The sequence below is a fragment of the Crocuta crocuta genome, unplaced genomic scaffold (assembly GCF_008692635.1).
Source record: "Crocuta crocuta isolate KB4526 unplaced genomic scaffold, BGI_CrCroc_1.0 scaffold9, whole genome shotgun sequence".
NCBI lineage: Eukaryota > Metazoa > Chordata > Mammalia > Carnivora > Hyaenidae > Crocuta > Crocuta crocuta.
The window spans coordinates 3,465,690-3,487,225 of record NW_027551567.1 but is presented as its reverse complement, the minus strand read 5'-3'; the positions used below and the strand labels follow the sequence as shown (position 1 = coordinate 3,487,225).

General features: G+C 37.3%; 2 protein-coding genes across 7 annotated transcripts in view; one reads left to right on the top strand and one right to left on the bottom strand.

Annotated features, from left to right (window-relative positions):
- RARS2 (arginyl-tRNA synthetase 2, mitochondrial) overlaps window positions 1–20,772 on the bottom strand; it is a 54,054-nt gene extending 33,282 nt beyond the window's left edge. For both annotated transcript variants that reach the window (XM_077750291.1, XM_077750292.1), the window contains exons 1-5: window positions 20,716–20,772; window positions 12,250–12,323; window positions 7,634–7,736; window positions 6,013–6,096; window positions 382–479 (exon numbers count right to left, since the gene is read on the bottom strand). In XM_077750291.1, the coding sequence (XP_077606417.1) occupies window positions 382–479; window positions 6,013–6,096; window positions 7,634–7,736; window positions 12,250–12,323; window positions 20,716–20,751 (395 nt within the window). In that variant the 5' untranslated portion in view covers window positions 20,752–20,772. The remainder of the gene's footprint in view (window positions 1–381; window positions 480–6,012; window positions 6,097–7,633; window positions 7,737–12,249; window positions 12,324–20,715) is intronic.
- A 127-nt stretch (window positions 20,773–20,899) lies between these two features.
- Window positions 20,900–21,536, top strand: part of ORC3 (origin recognition complex subunit 3) — a 60,677-nt gene continuing 60,040 nt past the window's right edge. For 4 of the 5 annotated variants that reach the window (XM_077750270.1, XM_077750266.1, XM_077750265.1 and 1 more), the window contains exon 1: window positions 20,900–20,988. In XM_077750270.1, coding sequence (XP_077606396.1) covers window positions 20,965–20,988 — 24 coding nt within the window. In that variant the 5' untranslated portion in view covers window positions 20,900–20,964. The remainder of the gene's footprint in view (window positions 20,989–21,536) is intronic. The other variant, XM_077750268.1, reaches the window with a different exon arrangement.

Here is a 21,536-nt window from a genome sequence, read left to right as displayed (position 1 = left end):
CAATCTATTTTTCTGATAATTTAAAAAATCATACTTTACAAATACTGCAAGGTTTTATTCTCCAGTAATCATATCAATTTAAAATTCTTAATATGGCAGTAACCATTACCTTTAAGAGTTTACTATAATGGAAAAACTAGTTCCTCCAAAAAAAGGTAACTATTAAATAATTTTAAAAAACCCCATAATCACTAGACTTTTTATTGAAGTCCAAAATTTTTATTCATCGTACAGTGATCAATTCACTGTAATATTAAGAAAACTAATCCCACTGGTTTTCTATTTTTCTTGTGTAATTTCCTGAGGCCCCAAATGATAATGGTAAACCATGTAACTGCCCAGCCACCTTGATAACTAACACGTCAGATAGTTGGCACTCACCTGAATTCAACCATGATCTTCTTCTGGGGAAGACCAGAAAATAGCTCACTTTTTAACCCATATTTTGAGCCATCTTTGATTACTTGTTGTAGTACTGTCTGAAAAGTAAAGGGAAAAAGGGTATGAGATTTAATGACAGAAAAAAACCCTGCAATTTTCTTTGTTAACTTAATTACTTTGTTTACTGGTAATGATGTAAACATTACTTATTTACTCATTCTAATTTACAGAACTGAGCGTTTTACAGCACTGTCAGCCCTTCCTTCTCCTGTTGCTAATGCTAGTCGGAACAGTAATAACAAGAATTAACATCTATTGGGCTCTGTGCCCTTTTATAAATCACACCTATTCATTCTTACAGAGGTTAAGTAACTGTTAAAAGTCCCACAGCAGATAGTAACAGCAAAACCAGGAGCATCTAATATTCACTGATGCATACCAGGTGCATACATTGTTGTAAGCATTTTCTATGCATTAACTCATTTAATCCTTACAATAACCCTAAGAGAGAAGTGTTATTTTTGCAAATAAGCACAGAGAACTTTCCTAAGGACACTGCTATTAAATCATGCAGCAAAACCTTTTTCACTCCAGAACTACTATACATATTTTTTAAATTTTTTAATGTTTATTTATTTTAGAGATAGAGAGAGGACAGGTGGGGGAGGGGCAGAGAAAGAGGGAGACACAGAATCTGAAGCAGGCTTCAGGCTCTGAGCTGTCAGCACAGAGCCTGATATGGAGCTCAAACTGACGAACCTTGAGATCATGACCTGAGCAGAAGTCGGACACTTAACCAACTGAACCATGCAGGCACCCCTCTCCAGAGCTAATGTATTAACTACTGCATGCTGCTGCTACTTTTATAAATACAATGATCACATGAATGGTAGAAAACACAAAATTATAATTCAAATGCCTACTGGCTACATAAATAAAAAACAAGGAAATCTCATAGAAACAAAACATATTCCATTTTTAGAAATGAAGATAGAAAGATTATACAGCTTTTTTTGCTAATGGTGTGATGCATTTATTTACGTGTTCATTTTTTGTGTAGGGGTTTGAATTTACTATTGTAGGGTTCCATTTACTCATATTGGTTTTGCTTCATGAACTGAATTCTGAGTCCTAAATATGTAGTTTATGATGTGAAGAATTTTACTGTCATTAAGAGTTGGTTAAAGTGGTCATTTAATGGAAAAGGCAGAGAAAGTGCAGCAGGAGGCAGCAAAGCAATACTTTTAAGAAGCATCTACAAAGTGCTAGGTTCAAGTCCAGATGATTTTATATTATCCTTAGCCTCACAATTGTAAAAATGGGCAACATTTCCCATTTAATAGATGCAAAAACTAAGGTTCAGAAACAGTATGTACTTGCATAAGGATACAGAGAAAATATTATTCCTTTCACTCACAAAATACAATAGGACACAGAGAGTAAGGATTAATATACAGAGACATTAAAGAGAATAGTGTGTGTCATACACTATAATTACTCCAAGACTATGGCTGGCAAGACTACAAGTGGGGAGGTAAATATTAGCAAGGGGAGGAATTCATAGTCAGATTATTCTAAATTTAACATCTACCCAATTCATTTCACTTTTCATCCCTTTATGTGTAATGGATGGTAGACTCCACAAACGGCAATCAAATAAGTTAAAACTCTCCTTTAACAAATGACCCTCAGTTTATTGACATCTCTGGCACAAACAAAAAAGCAACTTTAACAAGGGACTATCTTACATGCCCCACTTCCAAACCTTCCACTGTCAATCTGATCATTGCACTACCTAGAGCTTCCTTCTTGACTATTTTATTCCAAGTGTTCCCAAAATCAAAATTTGAAAAGCCAAACCTAATTGAATGCTTAAATTCTTTAATATATCACTTTATGAGTACACTTTTTGTAAAATAAAAAATTAAACAAGATAAGGGAAAAATCTAGAGTCGCTTTTGATCATCTGCCCTAACCCACTACCTTCCCCAGGGGTGACTACTTTTCAAACATCACCTTAGCTGCTGGTTACTCTTCTTGCAATCATCCTCTGTCTTTGGTTGTAATATCACTTTCTACTGACTTTTGCTTCCCAGTTTCCTTTCCAGGCTCCTCTTTCACTGCCTGTCCCCCCACTCCTCACTCTGTGGTCCTTTCTTGCTTCTAGATCCTTACTTTATACTTCTCCTGTTTTGGTGTGGTTTTTATGCTTTTCTTTTAGATCATAAACTTTCTGAGGGCAAGATCCTCAGGACCCCGCAAATAAGCAGAAAGTTTATTAAACTTGTGGGAACACAAAGTTTTTAACTAGGATGTCAGTGAGCTAGTAAAGTTCTTTGATATTCTAAGAGATGAATAAGCTAAAGGCCCATCTACTCATCAATGAGTCCATTAAAATGTCAAATGTTAAAATGTAAGATGCTCTTACAATGACTTCTAAGGAAGCTACTACTGTTTGTCTAGTTAATGCTTTGGTCAATAGTTGGAAAGTGCTTAATCATTCATGCCTTCCATGTGTTCAGCCTATTGACACTACACATGATCTGAATGCATCTACTGCTTTTTGGCATAAGTTCAATTAGTAAAGTAAGGAACAGAATTAGAGTCACTTAAATTAGTATCTGTTTTCCTTTTTTTCTTAAGTTTTAGTAGAGCATGCAAAATTGAATCTGGCAGATAAAAAAATACATGTGCACATGTAAAATAAAAATGATGTTATCCATTGTGTACTTTTAAGGCACACCTAAAAAACAAGATTTTGTTTGCCTTTTTCCTATTTAGCTAAACTCTTCTTTTGTTTTTTCCTCCTCCTAAACTATTATTCTAAATTACTCTGGAAAGTCATCTGCAAGCTACTGACAAGTGGAAGCTTGGTACCAAAGTGACAGCTCTTTACCATGTATGAATTGGTCATACCATTTTATAGCTTTGAAAAATTTATCATCTAGTCCCAATGATTTGGCAGTTCCTATTGCCTTGAATTTCACATTTTAGTATCCTACCCTCGAGGATGATTTATATGAAGACATTATGTTGCCAGTGTTAGTGATCCAAACGTAAGCTAACGTTTAATCATTCCTGGTGCTGCCAGTGTAAATAATTCAACTGCACTGCATGAACAGATACATTTTTATGCAAGGCTAAGCTTGTACATGTGTAAGGAATGACAAATTCATAATTCTCTGCTTGAGAAGTAAGTTTTGGACACAGGTCATTGGCTACATGTCAATCTGATAACATTAATATGTAAAAATATGTATTAATATTGGTCCCAAAGGGCTGAATTTTTTTCTTGAGCTGAAAAATTCATTAAATACACAAATGACCACTGTTTAAGGCCTGAAAATAATGGAGCCAGATGTAGAAGATGTTCAGATTAGGCTCTGAACAAACAAGAATTATCATTAAAAAAACTGTAACATAACACAGGCACATCCAATACTCCTTTTTCTTACTAGTTTAGGAACTATTGTTACTATAACACCAAGCAGGGCTACTGCAAGCAATCTGCTTGTTCCTATAACAAAAATCACTCTACGATCCAGATCCTCAAGGCTGCAATGAAGGGAGGATTTCCAGGTGGAAAGTAGATGGACCTCAAAGCCCTAGATATTATCCCTCTGTTGTCAATTGAGAAGGATTTGGGAATATTTTTAATAAGCAAGCTAGTGTGCATCCTTAAATCAGAGAAAAACCATAGTTTATTCATTGTAATAAAGTACGAAAATTCATGGCCATTGAACTGTTAAATTATTAATATATGCCTTGTCTGATATATAAACCACATCTCTTTCAGTTAAGCTGGTTGTAAAGGCAAACTCCATCTAACAGCGTGTTTTCCCATCTGAGGGAAAACAAAATAAATAAAATATGGCTGCCTATGAAGTAGCCTGGAGTTTGATGGGCACTTTGGTGAACTGCATTGCTTCCATAAAAATTGAGAGTGTTGGGGCACCTGGGTGGTTCAGGTGGTTAATCATCGGACTTTGGCTCAGGTCATGATTTCAAGCCAACATCAGACTCTCTGCTGTCAGCAAAAAGCCTGCTTCAGATCCTCTGTCCCTCCCCAACTTGCTCTATAAAAAAAATAAAATAAAACAAAATTGAAACTGCAACTGGAAGAAAGAGTTACTTATTTAGAAATGGCAAATTATGGGGCACCTGGGTGGCTTAGTCGTTTAAGTGTCCTGCTTCTGCTCAGGTCATGATCTCATGGTTTGTGAGTTTGAGTCCCATGTCAGGCTCTGTCCTGACAGCTCAAAGCCTGGAGCCTGCTTCGGATTCTGTGTCTCCCTCTCTCACTGCCCTTCCCCTGCTGACAATCTGTCTCTTTCTCTCAAAACTAAATAAACATGGAAAAAAGAAAAGGAATGGTGAATTAGACTCAATGGATTACTAAATTGATATGAAATGTTATCGAAAGACCAGCAGATTGTAGACACATTTTAACAAGCTCAAAACAATTTACTCCTTGTCCTTGTGAATGATTTTGGTTAATTAATTTACCTTAAAGTAAGTGAAAAAAAGATTAAAAAGTTCAAAGATCTAGAGACAAGCATGAAACACTAAACTCTCCTTTGGAAGGATTATAGGGCCGATGGGCAAATGCCAATAAACTGTATAATATTGGTGAGAAATTGTATTGTAAGAAAGTTTGGTTTTATAATTATTTTCAATTCAAGACTGCAGCATTTACTACGGCTGACCAACTCAATATTGGCATATATATATATTTTTTTTTTAAATAACAGACCAAAGCATGCATTATGATAAAACTTTAAAGTTCAACTGAGATGAAACTCTACGATGATCTCATACCATGCCTATCCAGGGTTACCTGTCCTCCACAATCACACTCGAGACACAATTCCTTTCTGTCTTTTCCCAACTCCTCCAGGCCTGAGTTTTCTGATCTTTCTTATGCTAATGGTATCAATACACCTTTTTTGTTCTTCTTTTGTTTTGTCTTTTAGAAGCGGGAGAGGGGCAAAGGGAGAGGGAGAATCCTAAGCAGGATCATGACCTGAGCTTAAATCAAGAGTCAAACACTTAACTGAATGAACCACCCAGTCACCTCTACATTTTTGTTTTAGTATTTGTTTTATTAAAAGAATAAGCTGTTTCAGGATTTCTTCTATATAAATCTTAGCTTCCAACAGATTACAGGCTACCAGAGCGCCAAAACCAACAGTACTTTTCGTGTATTCCATACAGTTCATTAACTCATTCAACAATAGTTATCTCACACATACTGCACACCAGACATTTTGCTAGGAACTGAGGATCCAATAGTGAGAAAAACAGATGCTATAAGCCCTGATGGAAATTAGAGTTTAAAGGCAAGAGGCATTAATCAAATAAAAAGAATGTAAACCAGCAACTATGATAAATTCTGTAAAGGAGAGCTATCCAGTGCTAGTAGAGCACATAAATGAAGAAGACAAGAAAGGCCCAGCCCAGGACAAAAGCTGAAGAATAAGCAGGAGTTAACTTGGGGTGGCACTCCAGGGAGGGGGATCAGAGTATGTAAAGTTCTGAGACAAGAAGAGACTTAAGTTTAAGAACGGGAGGAAAATCACATAGCTAAATCAGAGAGTAAAGGTGCATAGCTGAAACATAACCGATTCTTACCTTTGTTAATAGTTCTCGGTTTATTTTGAAATTTACAGTCCCTTGACCAGTGCTGATTTCACTTACCACTGCATCACATTTTAGCTGAAAAGATAAAAATCAAGTAAAATAGATATGTTATAAAATAGATCTAATGAGATTTGTAGTTTTTTTTTTTTTTTAAGTAGCCTTCATGCCCAATGTGGAGCTCAATATGGGGCTTGAATTCAAGACCACTTGAGCTGAGATTAAGAGTTGGATGTTCCACCTATTGAGCTACCCAGGCACCCTGAGATTTAGTTTTAATACTATCAAATTGGAGTGCAAAGGCAGTAAGTGCATTATATCTCTCAGTCATTGTATCTGGACCTGGGCCTTAGCCAATCTGTTCAATTCTATTATTCTAGCTGGGTAAACATTATTTTCTTTTTCTGATAGGAACACTATTCTGTATTTAGAATCTCTTTCTCTTTCCCATTTTCTCACCTCAAATTCTCCACCTAACATGGAAGGAAGCCAGCTTTACTTTATCCCCACCTTATGTGCCCTGACATGTAGTGAAATATTTTTATCTCCCCTACTCTGTGTAGATTGCTTTAAAAAAAAAATCTAAAAATTTCTCTCTCCCACCTTGCATGAGAGCCATTAAACATGCCATTTTGTCAGGCCCTATGCTGAAGCACTTGTATCGAAATATAAAGTGGAAATCATTTAAATATTTTGTCTTAATTGAATATACCTTAGAATTTTAGCCTACTAGATTTCAAAGCACCTGATGATACCCATGAACCTTGAGGAGATACCTGTTATCACTGAGTAGGCACTAGTTTGTATTTTTAAGAACTCACAGTTGATGAGGGAAAAGACTAAATACTGTAATTAGTACAATTCTACCCCTGGTGTACTTCCTGATTAAAAACCTGGCTTGATTTTCTGATTAAATATTTGCTCAGCTACCAAAGCTCTTTGATTATACTCATTCTTTACACATTTTTTTCTATGATGGTGACTTTCACTGTTCCAGTCCTTCAGTGTACCCAGAAGCCCCTGTCTCACATGTAATAACTCTATCTAAAAAACCCTGTTTTTGATGGTATTACACTAACAATTAAGATTTGGTCATTCTCTACAATCCTTTCAACTCTGCTTTTAGATACCAAACCCATCAGAGGAATTAGAAATGAAAGAGGATTATTGAATCATCTAGCCACTTCTTCTCTGCAATCATGATTCTATTTACATTTAATAATTTCTTCTCATATTTTAATGCTCATCTTCTCAGAAGCTAATTTTAAAAATTGCAAGCCACTGCTCTAATTTATCAAGCTTGTTCTCTTAAATTCAGAAGTCCATCCAGCTTCAATCTGTAAATTTAATTAACACTTCAGCCCTGCTATAAGTAGTTAATCAAAAAATTGAACAATGTCAGCTCAAGAGGAATGCTTTATAACTAATTTGAAAAATCATCTTAACCTTACTATACACAGCTAAAATGAATTTAAATTGTATTTTCCAAGGTGCCTTGAACAAAAAAAACACTATTAAATCATTATTATGGCTGAGATACCCTGCAGAGGTTTTTCTTCTTTAAAAAAAAAAAAGTTTATTATAATGTCTGAAAAAGATAATAGTGCTAAAGTACCTTCTCTGCCAGTCTTTTGGCTTGAACTTGAGTATCTGGTCTTGAATGGTCACTGTTGTTTTCCAATAAAGAATCCACAGAAAGCTGAAAATCAGCTACTTCTCTAAAGACAGAAATTGAAATAGGAAAAAGCTATTGTACCTTAAAAATATTACTAGTGTAACAACAACAAAAAACCAACCATTACGGGTTCTCCACATTGATACAATTTTATGAAAGGATTATGGCTTCAAAATATAAAGCAATTAGAAATATCACCTTGTATTTATTTAGAACTTTATCTTCTAAAATTCTTCCTCTTCTATTACCTAATCATAGTTGATATCTAATAAGGAACTAGAGAATGAAACTCTACGGGCAGAATAAATGGATTAAACTATTGTCTGGTCCATTTTCACTGACACAAAAGAATGTATTTTAGAGGGGCATATATGACTTCATTCTTATCACTCTTGAAACTCAGATACATGCCTAAAATATCCTGTGTGATATCTGTTTCACATTACATTAAAGAACCTGGTCAACAAAGACCCATTAAGAATTTTCTTGAGCCTCAGGTCATAATCTTATGGTTTGTGGGATTGAGCCCCGCTTTGGATTTGTGCTGACAGCATGGAGCCTCCTTGGGATTCTCTCTCCTCTCTGCCCCTCTCCCCACAATCATGTGTGTATATGCACATTCTCTCTTAAAATAAACAACAACAAAGAATTTTCTTGAGCCATTTCTGCACTGAACGTGAAGCCTGCTTAAGATTTTCTTCCTTTCCCTTGGCCCCTCCCCTACTCACATATTTTCTCCCCCTACCCGACCCCCCGCCAAAAAACCCCCAGAAAACAAAAAACAAAAAAACTAGAAAAATTTTCTTGAGCTTAATACATTATCCAGCAGCCTAGTATGGATTATACTTACCAATCCAAACTCAACCACTGACACTTCAGCTGTAACTGAAGACCCAAGTTCATCTATTAATCAGTGTCTGTGTGATCTTAAGCATTTTGCTTAACTTCTCTTGTACCTTAATAAAATGGTGATGATAATGGTACCCACTTCACACTGTTGCTGAGAAATTAAGTCCTAACTAAATAATACTAAACCTAGTTCTGATGTTAAATAAAAATGTTAAACAGTCCTGAGTCCTGGGGACAAGACAATTCAATTTTTACATAACAACTCAATTTCTCAAAGATTAACTTTAATTTGGGAAATTTACATAAGGTTTGAATGTATTTATCTTTACCAAAGGACTCTGATTGTTTAGCCAAGTATTTGAGCCAATAATGTGGGAAATTAAAGCAATTAGTTTAACAAGATGGGAATAACACATGAACACGCAAAGATTTTTTTAAAAAATTAAAAGTAGTAAGAGCAAAAACAATATTAAGTGAAATTATACAGATATGAATATACCAAAGATTAAAATTTTGACATATAGCTAGGATACCTTACATGAGGTGTAATAGGACGAAAAACCTATAGATAGAATGGCTCTCAAATATCCAAGAATCACAAAGGTGTCATGTGATTTTCTATAGTTAAAATTATGAGTAGGAAGCATCTGTAATTTTTTCCTAGACACGAATAATAAAAGAATGAAATTTAATTTAAAAACTTTATTATTTCAAGAGAAACAAAAATTTCCAATTTGTTCAGTGGTAGAAGGACAAATTAAAAAAATCATCCTTTTAGTTTATTAACAATAATTCACACTAGGATAATTTCAAACATGACCTCTGAAATTATATGAAGGGTTATTTGCCAGCAAGGAAGGCCCAAAAGAGAAATAAATGCTTCAGAGATATGGGGGTGGAGGGGGCTGTGGATATCAACCAGCATTGACCTACTTCCCCTTTTTCCTTTTAAGGAGATTTAGTTATATAGCTACAAGGAAGGTTTGCTTTGTCTACTTAAAAAGGTACTTGTTGAATGTGAATTATGTAGAAAGTCAGAACTGAAAGCAATCTAAGTCTCCATCAACAGGGAGCATTAGAGTATTATTTAGCCACTGTTAAAAGTGACATTTACCAAAGAAGAAGGATGTCAAGGAAAAAGGGTTCAAAAATCATACATACAGTGGTTTTATAGCTATGGGTTTTGTTTGTTTGTTAGTTTGTTTATTTTTAAAGAAGTAAGACACAGGACGCCTATGTGGCTCAGTTGGTTAAGTGTCCAACTTCGTGTCCAACTTCGACTCAGGTCATGATCTTACCATTTGTGAATTAGAGCCCTGCGCTGGGCTCTGTGCTGACAGCTCAGAGCCTGGAGCCTGCTTCAGATTCTTTATCTCCCTCTCTCTCTGCCCCTCCCTTGTTCACACTCTGTCTCTCTCAAAAATAAACAAATATTAAAATAAATAAATAAAAATAAAAGTTGTAAGATACATTCAAAGAGAAATATGAAAAGCACATCAACTTGTTAACATATTGGGGATTGTTCCTTCTTATTCTTGTGTTTTCCTGAATTTTCCTTCTGTTTTGCTTTTGTGACAGAAAAATTAACATAGCTGTCAATCCATTGTGAAGAAGGAAAGTGGGTACGGGTACAGAGGAAATAAAACTAACTGTGTGCCAATGACAGTGAGTGATGGCACACAGGGATTCCAGAAACTATTCCCTCTACTTTTATACTGTTTATAATTTTTAAAAAATGTTTTATTATTTATTTTCTGAGAGAGAAAGACAGATGGAGCATGAGCAGGGGAGGGCTGGAGAGAGAGGGAGACGCAGAATCAGAGGCAGGCTCCCCCTGTCAGCACAGAGCCCGATGCCGGGCTCGAACTCACAAACTGCGAGATCATGACCTGAGCTGGAGTCGGACACTTAACTGACTAAGCCACCCAGGGTCCCTGAAATTGTTTATAACTAAAAAAAAAAAAAAAAAAGTTTTAAAATATTTATAGCTACCCTTCCACTACTTCTGAGGAATTGCTGTTGTGGTGTTAGAGTGAAATTCATAGGCTTGAGTATTACTGGCTGGTAACAGTCATTAATTCTGTGCACTATGATCAGTATTAAGCAGGAATTCTGCCATAGTTGAAAATATAATTCAGAGAATTAGGAGACCTGAAGAAATTGATTCATAGGGTATTAAATAAACCATATTAATAACAAAAAGGACTTAATTCTCCTAACACTTAATAGCATTTTAGAATAAAGTGAAAAATACAGACTTTGTTTTTATACTGTTAAGGATGCTAAGTTTATGATGGCAAAGCAGTAGAGATTCTTTTTATTTTAAATAAATTTAATATGCAGAATGTTAGACTTATAACCTGAAACGAACTTAAAATCCTCCCTAATACTAATTTTCTATAAGCCAAAGATACAGTAAAGTATGATATCATTAACGCAGAGCTACCCAGAGGCGCCTGGATGGCTCAGTCAGTTAAGTGTCTGATTTCAGCTCAGGTCATGATCTTGTGGTTTGTGAGTTTGAGCCCTGAGTCAGGCTCTGTGCTGACAGCTAAAAGCTTGGGAGCCTGCTTTGGATTCTGTGTCTTCCCCCTTCTTTGCCCCTCCCATGCTCATGCTTGGTCTCTCAATAATAAAAAATAAACATTAAAAAAAAAAAAAAAAAGTAGAGTTACCCAGAGAAGTTCCAGGCAGGTAAAAGAAAATGTTATTCAAAAGATTAGCCAAGATTGTTTGGCTTATTAAAGGCCTTTGAAACATAAAAAACAGATATTTTATTATGCAAAATTTCATTTACAGATTTTATGAAGTAGGTAACTGGCTTGGAATATTACATTAATTGATGTGTAATTGTGAGATCCCTTGTCAGTTCTTGCCTTTGTTGGTAGAACTCAATATAAAGCAAGTTGCAGCAGGCTACTTTAAAGATGCCTTGTTTCAAGAAGGCCACATGTAGCCTTTCTCTTCCACTTATTTCTTTGTCCTATTCTGAGAACAGAAGTATTCATTTTACCCTATCTTAAAATCCTGATAAAGTTAAGGGGACAAAATATTAGGATATAATAGTACTGATAATTATATCATCACATCTTTCCAAAGCTTAGGGTTAAATGCCTACTGTGTAGCTAATTTCTTGTCACTATTTATTGACCAAGAGGGTATTTTGGCTAGATTTTCTAGCCAAATGGTAAATAAATATCAATTAGACTGCCCATACTCTCAATGAGATAGATATCTTCCTGTATCTAAAAAAGCAACTGTGGCTTACATGTAACCAGTAGTTCTCTATCCCTGGGAGTCCTCATATGGAAACAAACAAAAAACCCAAAACCCCCAAAAAACCTAGCAGGCAAATACAATACAACAGTATTCAAGCATCTATAATTAGGTGTATAATCTTGAAAATATATTCAAAACCCCTGAAATTCTAACCACAATCTTAGTTCTTTTATTTGTGGTCACAGAATTAAATTTTGACATTGTTCCTAATTTTTCTTAAAGATTTTGAAATAATTGTAGTGAAGCATAAACATCAAACAACATGGGAGTTGTAATTTAATGTATCATGTCAGAGTACATACAAAACAGATTTTATTATTTAAGTCAACAGGAATAATAGGTTATATCATATTCTATGGTTAATTTCAAGGTCTATTCTATAAATTGAAGAATAACCAACAATTCAAATTATTGTAAACATACTTAACTCTTTTCTGGAAATTGGAACTGCAGATATTGACTTGATCAAGTTTTCTGGTGGAAGATCCAACACTCTGGAAAGCTAAGCGTTAAAAAAACAACAACAGAAGATGGTTATTATATTTGTACCATATTCAGTGGAATACTAATCATCAATAAAAAGAATATTCAGATACTTAACAACTTAAATGGGCCTCAAATGCACTATGCTAAGAGACCAAAACCAGACTTAAAAGAGTATATAGTATATGATTTATTTGACATTCTGGAACATCCAAAACTGTAAGGATGATGAACAGATAGATCAGTGGTGGCCAGGGGTTGAGGGTTAAAGTAGCAGCTGGAGTTGTTCACCAAAAAAGGATAAGTTCTGTATTTGTAAATTTAAAAATAAATGATGTTGGGGCACCTGGATGGCTCGGTCAGTTAAGTGTCCGACTTCAGCTCAGATCATGATCTTGGGGTTTGTGAGTCTTGAGCCCCGTATCGGGCTCACTGCTATTGATGGGGAAGCGTGGGGGCAAGCTGAGGGCAATATACAGTCTGGTTCTCACCGCCCCCGGGTGGAATGTGTGATATTCCTCGGACACTCCAGGCTACCCAAGAACAAAGGAAAGGGGTTTAAGTGCTTGCCGTGGTAATGTGAGAAATAGAGGCAAATGAAAATTTAAATTCCCTTACTGCCTATAGCCTACTGATATCATTGAAACTGGCAGTGTGACCTCCCTCTAGGAGCTCAGCTGCCTCAATGGATACTTTGCTAGGGGCAAAAGGGAATCTTAGCTTAACATTATCCCAACCTTGAGAATCCTATTAAATCTACTTCCTTTATCTCAACTGCCCCAAGATATATGCTGGCAACTATACTCCAAGTATGGCCCCATGATACGCATCTGAAGGGTCTCATGACTGAGGTTTTATTAAACAGTAAAAAATGGTGTTTCCCTAGCAACAGCTAGCCCCTCAAGGTCCTGGAAATCTTGCTTCCAAAATACCTTAGAGACATACTCTATCCCTAACCCCCTGTAACTGGATGGTATATAATGAGTTACCCCTCACAACTCCAGTACAGCTCTTCCTGCCCATGGGTCCTATCCCCATGTTTTAATAAAATCACCTTTTTGCATCAAAGACATCTTCAAGAATTCTTTCTTGGCTGTTAGCACTAAACTGCCCCCCCACCCCCCACCATCACCACGAATCTTCACCACTATCAGCACAGAGCCTGCTTTGGATCCTCTATCCCCCCTCTCTGTCCCTCCCCCACTTCTGCTCTCATAAAAATTAATAGACATTTTAAAAATAACAAATGGCATTTTATTTATTTTTTTAATGTTTGTTTTTTTTCAGAGAGAGCGAGCGAGCAGGGAGGGGCAGAGAAAGAGGGAAACAGAATCTGAAGCAGGCTCCAGGCTCTGAGCTGTCAGCAGAGTCCGATGCGGGGCTCAAACTCACAAACTGTGAGATCATGACCTGAGCTGAAGTCGGATGCTTAACCGACTGAGCCACCCAGGTACCCCTAGATTTTCTTTCTTAAGTACAATTAAATTCTGCTTAAAAAACAAAAACCAAAAAACTTACAGACGTGAATTTTAAAGCATTTCAGCTGACAAATAAGTTGTGAACGTAGGCAATAAAATGTTTACATTTAAATGAACAACACAAAAACTGTTTCCAGTACAAAAAGAATCTAACTACACAGTACAATGCTACCTGGCAACAAACTTTTTCTAAAAAGTAAATTTTTTCCTAAAAGTAAATTCTAAAGCTAAGTTATATTCGCATGGAGATATGAATACTAAAAGAGAAAATTACTTTCTTTCTTTTTTTTTTTTAAACATTTTTATTTATTTCTAGGAGAGAGAGAGAGAGAGAGAGACAGCGTGAGCAGGGGAGGGTCAGAGAGAGAGGGAGATACAGACTCCGAAATAGGCTCCAGGCTCTGAGCTGGCAGTCAGCACAGAGGCCGACACGGGGCTCGAACCCACGAACTGCGAGATCATGACCTAAGCGAAAGTCGGACGCTTAACCGACTGAGCCACCCAGGCGCCCCAAGAGAAAATTACTTTCAATAGTAGTTTTACAAAGGCACAAAAACATTCTTATAGGATGTAAATTAAAAGCTAAAATAAAGAGACTGAGGGAAAAGGAGAAATGTGGGGAATCATTGTTTACAATGGGCACACAGTTTCAGTTTTACAAATGAGGTCTGGAAAGGGTTGATGGTTATGGCTGCACAACAATGTGAATGTACTTAATGCCACTGAACTGCACATTTAAAAATACTTAAAATGGTAAATTTTCCATTGTATAGATTTTCCCATAATTGAAAACAAAACAAAAAATCTAAAGAAAGACTCTGGGATGAAGTAGTGGAAAGAAGCCTTCTTTACATAATCTCCTACTTCCCACTCATTATCAAATTAAAATAAAAAGGATGGAAGAATGGAGAGGAGAAAGAAAGGATGGTAGCTAATAAATAGGGTAGATTGTTGGTTCTCCAGCAACAAATATACAGGACAGGCACTGCCCAAAGTTAGAAACTTCAAAAGTGACAGCTAAGAAAAGAAACAGCAGATTTTGAAGATGAATGGAGCAGGCTTGTTTGAAAAGGTTCCTAACTTGAATTCACAATTCTTATTAATACCCCAATCTGGAGAGAAAAAAATAAATAATTTTATTTGACATATTATTTATATGACTAGAGAGAAGTGCTACAGAGCTATGGAGAGAATGAGTAAAACAGAAGTGAATTCCAGTACTTTTCAGAAGTGAAGATTCTAGAGCAGCACACTAAAGTTCTCTGGCAGATCTGGTTTGGGAACTTAAGATCAGATTCTAATGTGTAATATAATAATGGCTTATATGTATCCAGTGCCTACAATGTACCAGGTACAATTCTAAGCCTTAGACCTGACAATATAGCATCAGAGATTTAATAGACTCTTTGACTCCCAGGGTATCCAGTATGAGCTTGTGGGCAGCTCTCAACCATTCCTTTTCCCTCAGACACACACGATTCCTACCCCCAGTACCCAACTACTGAACACAAAGCTTAAAAAAAAAAAAAAAAATCCCATCCTTCTGGTTCTAGACAGGTTCTAAATTCAGTTAAGAGTTAAACTTACGAGAGTCAAGATCAAAATCTCTAGTAACTTCATAAAAACTCTAATTTTGCTAATAAAAAGAGATCCTTATGCTTTAGCAGTCATACAGGCAGCAGAACTGATATTTCTTATGAAAATTAGCTCTGCATTTTTATCCATGTAACAGTCTACAGGCCACGAGTCTTAAAATTCTTAACATGTTATCAATCACTCTTCCAGATCTTAAATTACTTAAACTGTCTCAATTACCCCTGGTTATTCCTTGCTTCTGATTCTCAGATATAACCAGGTCAGGTATGTACATTTGCCAGCAAGAGCCAAGGCACAAGCATGCGCACATTTGTATAGACTTTCTTCAGGTACACGTCTGGATCAACTCAAATTGGCAGGAAACCTGGTAACAAATGAAATTCAGGGTTCAGAAGAGAACTTCCCAAAAGATTTGGAAAGCAAGTTATTACCAACACTCTATAATGAAAGAAATTTAGCATAGCTCTTGAATAAACTTGTAGTTTTAAGCAGAACAGAATGCTGGTGGGCCTATGAGAAGAACACGTTAGGAGAGAAGTACACACCTAGACAATTCAGTCAGTCCTGTTCACCTTAATGTGGCCGAGTATCTTCTCAACATAAATATTTCAGCTTGGGACTAGATGACGGCAACTGGCCATCAAATTTAATTGCTCCTTGAGGCCACACATGAAATCTGATAATAGCACTCATCAACTGTCAAGGAGGCTTGTCTTCTATTAATCATTAGTGCATCTCCTCTACCATGTTATGTAAATATAAACTAATGAGAAGAGCTTAAGCCCACTTAAAATGTCACAATTATGTAGCAACTAATTGCAGCTTGTGATCCTATACTGGGGGAAAAAAACTATTGGAAAAATCAAACTGGAATGGACTATACTTTAGATACAAGTATCATATGGATGTTCTGTGAATCTGACTGTGCTGTGGCGGCATAAGACTTGTTCTTAGAAGTAAATAATTAGGTATTGATAGCTTAAGGAGCAAGCTTTATGAGACCTACTTTCAAGTGATATACAAAAAATAAGGTATATAAATAGAATGACGAAGTAAATGTGGCAAAATATTAATAACTGGTGAATCTGGATAAAAAGCATATGGAGTGTTTTGCACTATTATCATAACTTTTCTGTAATTTGACATTCAGAATTGAAAGTAGAAAAATTAAAATGGATTTTAAGCTGTATTTATTTTAAACTTAACATCAAAACCTAAGTGAAAAGAGAGAAATTATGTTTGAGCCAGATATAGTACTGAACATTTTACAAAGGTTTTTCTATAGAATATAATTAGAGCTTTCAGTCAAAAAGTTGGGTTTGTGGTTCAACTCTACAATTTCATTGCACTGTAACTCTAGGTTATTCTTTTATCTTCCTGAGTCTCAGTATCTTCCTCTATAAAATGGAAATGATACAAATAGGATGATTGAGAAGATTAAACAACATGACAATATCAAGTACTGTACACTTTGTGTGCATACCACAGTCCTAAGTGATGGGAGACAAACCTCTATGGGATTTCTAGGTTTCTGTGTGTCTTGTAAACACGGCATAAAATCTTTTCAAAGAACATATCTGTAACACATAAAGAGTGTCCCACTGCAGTGCAACGGGGAACATGCATGCCTACTGCCAATCCTAAAAGTCTGGAGTTCCTCTCCTATAGCACACTGCCTGTGCAGGTATCATCTGACCCTCTCACATTGCCCTGTGGGAAGAAGAAGGGTCTGGGGAACCAATACAAGAAAATGTTGATCTTCTGGCTATTATTGCTGTGAATAATAAAATCCTTTTCTCACCCAGGAATGTCATGTTTTCTGCCACCATCAATGGAACTGTGGTAAAGCAGGGTAAAATAACAAACTCCTTACAGTTCTTGATACTATAAACTTTCTGTTAACATTTATGTCCTTAGATCTTATCAATAGCCCCATAGAGTTCAGCAAAACAGAGCAATGGTACAAATGAGATATTCCACAAATGGTAGTTATTATTGTCTTCATCATTATTAATCCTTGCAACAATCCTGGAAACTTGAAATCGATACCATCATTTTATAGGTTAATTAACCTGCCAAGAGTAAGTCAGTCATACAAATGGAGGGACTACAATTTTAATTCTTTCCACTTTTACCATGTTATCTCACAGCTTTAAAATTATGAACTCATTTGATGGAGCTACAAACTTCATACTACATCACCAACAGCTACTTATTCTTTAAATATTTATTAAGCATCTTCTATGTTTTAGGCACTCTGTTGGTGCTAGGGAAATAGTGAATCAAACATGCTGTCTTCATGAAGAGAATGCATACACCAAAGCAAGTAAAACAACTAATTCCCAAGAATAATTAATTAGCTAATGGAGTAATTATTAACTCTTATCAGTGAGTCCCAACCAGGATTTTCTGAAAAATGTAGTATAGAAAAGAATGCACACACTTTATAAGTATTATTTTGTGAAACTTCGATCTTGCACAAAGGGTCATGGTATAAAATCATTTCCTTTAGGCACAAGGAATAATCTATGTAATGGTATGGAAAGTCCTTGCTTTGTTAGAAAAACAAGATCAATAGTGTGGCTAGATTCCTGAAGAAAGGAAGAAGAGAGTGGTATGAATTGAGGATGGAAAGAAAGATGTTATGGTCCTGGTAGAGTTTGTGTGATGCAGTTTTAAACAGATAAGTGACGTGATTTGATTTACATTTCAGAAGTCACTTTTCAGTTATAAGGAGATGGATTTGGGGTGTCTGCATGGCTCAGTCAGTTAAGCATCCGACTTTGGCTCAGGTCATGATCTCATGGTTCATGGGTTCAAGCCCGCATCGGGCTCTGTGCGGACAGCTAGCTCAGAGCCTGGAGCCTGCTTCAGATTGCGCACCTCCCTTTCTCTCTGACCCTCCCCTGCTCTCACTGTCTCTCTCTCTCTCTCTCTCTCTCTCTCTCTCTCGGAAATAAATAAAACATTAAAAAAAAAAAAAAGAGGATGGATTTGAGGGACAGCAAGAGTGTAAACAGGCCTATCAGAATGCTGTTGGAAGAAGCTTGATTTGGGAAGGGAAGGGCAATAGGGAGAGAAGAGTGGATGCATTCAAGATACTATTTTGAAGGTAGAGTCCAAAGGATTTGCTGAAGTGAGGCCTTAAGAGGCATACTCTAAATTTCAGTCATACCAAATCTTGTAGTTCCATGAACATACCATCGACACCATGCTGAGGATAGTGCTTAGAAAAATGTAGATTCATTAATCAAAATTTGTTGAATGAACGTGCCATTTCCTGTAATACAGTCATTCCTAAACTGTCAAAGGACCCTCATTCATAAAGATATGCACTGCACATATTTTTATTTAATCTGCTTTCAGATCATCCTTCAGTGACTCCATATTTTAAGAAATATATATTTGCTTAGTTTATGTTGCCATAAAATCTATGAGATTCAGTTTAATCAGATTGTGCTTCTTGCCTTCATAAACGAAATAGCACAATATACAGTAAAGGGCTGATTTTGAAGGTAGATCTCTGTTCAAAAACCAACTCTTGAATTTCTTAACCATGTGGCCTGACATGGGGTAAGTTTTTAACCTCTCTGGATATGTTTGCTCATCTGTATATGGTTAATACTTTTATGTCATAGGTTCACATGAATGTGAAGTAACTAGCACAAATACACATTCAATCCATATTAGTTCCTGTTTCTCCAACTTACCTTCTTTACAAGGAAGAATATAGCCTTTGCAAAACTAAACACAAAAGGTTTCTGGGCATGGCACTACCTTGACCGTTGAGAACAGAAACCTTCTTACCTCCCCCACCCCCTTCCGCCTGCCCCCAAACACACCTTGGCCCCTGAGGTTCAAAACTACCTACTCTGGATATAATCTACTGTCTACATTAGAATGACTTTATTATTTCTTTGTCTTCACTAGCATAACGTTTTACTATTCTCGGAGATCCCAGCCCAAATGCCTTGATTATTCATTACAAGAACGTCTCGAAAAAATGATCAATTCTTCAAGAGAAAGCCCCAACAATTTATGCCCTAAGACTCCTTGCGCTCCTTTTTTTTTTTAAAGGCAATTTCATTATTTTAAAAATTTTTTTACATTTATTTATTTTTGAGAGACAGAGTACCAGTGGAAGAAAGGCTGAGAGAGAAGGAGACACAGAATCCGAAGCAGACTCCAGGCTCTGAGCAACGTTCAGCACAGAGCCTGATGCGGGGCTCGAACCCATGAACCATGAGATCATGACCTGAGCCAAAGTCGGACGCTCAACCGACTGAGCCACCCAGGCTCCCCATCTTGCGCTCCTTTTCTATCAGTCTTAAAATTTTATCTTAAATCAGTATCCAATCCTAATCAAGCCATTTCCTCCACTCCCCAGTCCTCTCACCCTCTGCCACTGAAAGACCAGCGTTAAACCATACTTCAAATTCTCAATAAAAATCTGATCTTGCCTTCGTTGCTAGACACTAACAAAAACTCTGCTGAGGTGTTCTTTCTTATCCCGGTAAGTAGTAAACTCAGATTTGTCCTATCAAAAGGGTAGGTGGTGTCTGAGAAACCAACACTAGACAGGGCAGTACATCTCTAAGGCAAGGCAAAGGAATTTTCCTACAAAAGTCCAGAAATACTATAAAGACGAACTAAGGGAAATTGTATACTAGGCAAAATACGTCCACTAACATGTCCATTAATAAAAAGTAAATGGGTTTGTCAAAACAATAGAAAGTTTCGTAGCAAAATTCCAAAAGGGACCGATGAGTTTCTAAAATTATTTTTTGCTTAAATCTAATGTTGAAGTGTTTTATTCCTTTCCTTATTACAGAGCTGTTTACATAGGACTCTTGAATCAAAAACAGAATCTCACGTTATCTTTGGAATTACCAAAAGCAAAGCTAGGACAAGCGGCCAAAGGGACTTCTGAATGAAATTCAATGTTTTTAAATTAGATCCTTTTGAATGAAAATTCACATGCATTATCCATTTCACTAGTGTAAATAACACTAATTTCTAAAGGGTCTAATCACGGCCCAGTGAGTTTCCACTTGGGTAACTCATACAAGGCTGTGGGGTAGGAAAGAATGAAGGAAGCAATTTGTGCTTTACAAGGTTTACTTTTCACCCTGAGAAACCTATTTTGGCAGCATGGCCGACCCTGCACCGGGTTGGCCTCAGCAGCTCGAGCAGTTCCAGGGGAGAGGAGACGTCAGAAACGGGGTATCCGTCAAATACACCCGGTTCTCCTTACTGAGAGGTGACCCGCAGCGGTGAAGGGGCCGCGGGGTGGGGGTTCCGCTAGGGCGCTCCTTCTACCAATTCTCGGGTCCGTACCTGACAGGCGATAGATCTGCGGAAGGCACACGCCATGGCCGCCTCCACGAAGCACGCCCCGGCTGCCAGGCCCGGATCCTCGCCCCGCCCACCTCTGCACGCCCCGCCTACGCGCGCCGGAAGCCCGCCCTGGAGGATTCTGCCAGCCAATCAAGAAGCCGCATGGCTGGCCACTAACCTCTGCCCTGCTGCCGCGAGGGAGCGCGGGAAATCCCGAGTGCAGCTGGAATCCCGCGGGCCGGTGGGGCTATGGCCACCTCTTCGGTGTCCAAGGTACGTGGGGGACGGACGCCCAATAGACTCAGCCTCCTTGCATTCTCATTTGAAGAAGGAATGTAGCAGAGGTTGCGTAGGCTTCGATGTACCGTTTGGAGGGGAGGGAGTGGCAGGCTGAGCCGCGGCGTCCTTGCTCCTAGTGTAGTTGAGGTCAACTTTGCTTGGGCAGCGAAGACACGGATCTGCCTTAGTTTTCTGGCTGGGAGGATTTAGTAGGCTCTGGTTTGTGGAGGTCGAATTCCCCGAGGATGTGCCCCGGTCTCCCTTTTTTCTTAGAAATATTGGTTATGCGCCAAGCACTCTGTTAGGTACCGAGATAGAGTGATAAACAAAATAGACTCCGTGTCTTCACTCAAGAAAAACATTAAACACAGATAAACTGATGATAAAAACTTGTGATAAGTTAGAAGATTTCCCAGGGTCAGAGAAGGCCTTTTGGAGAAAGTGACGTTTTAGCCGAGACTTGAAAATAAGTAGAAGTTAGGCAAAGGATTGGGAGCAGGGAGACTGTTCTAGGAAAGAGAATGACATGTTGTTTGGCCCAG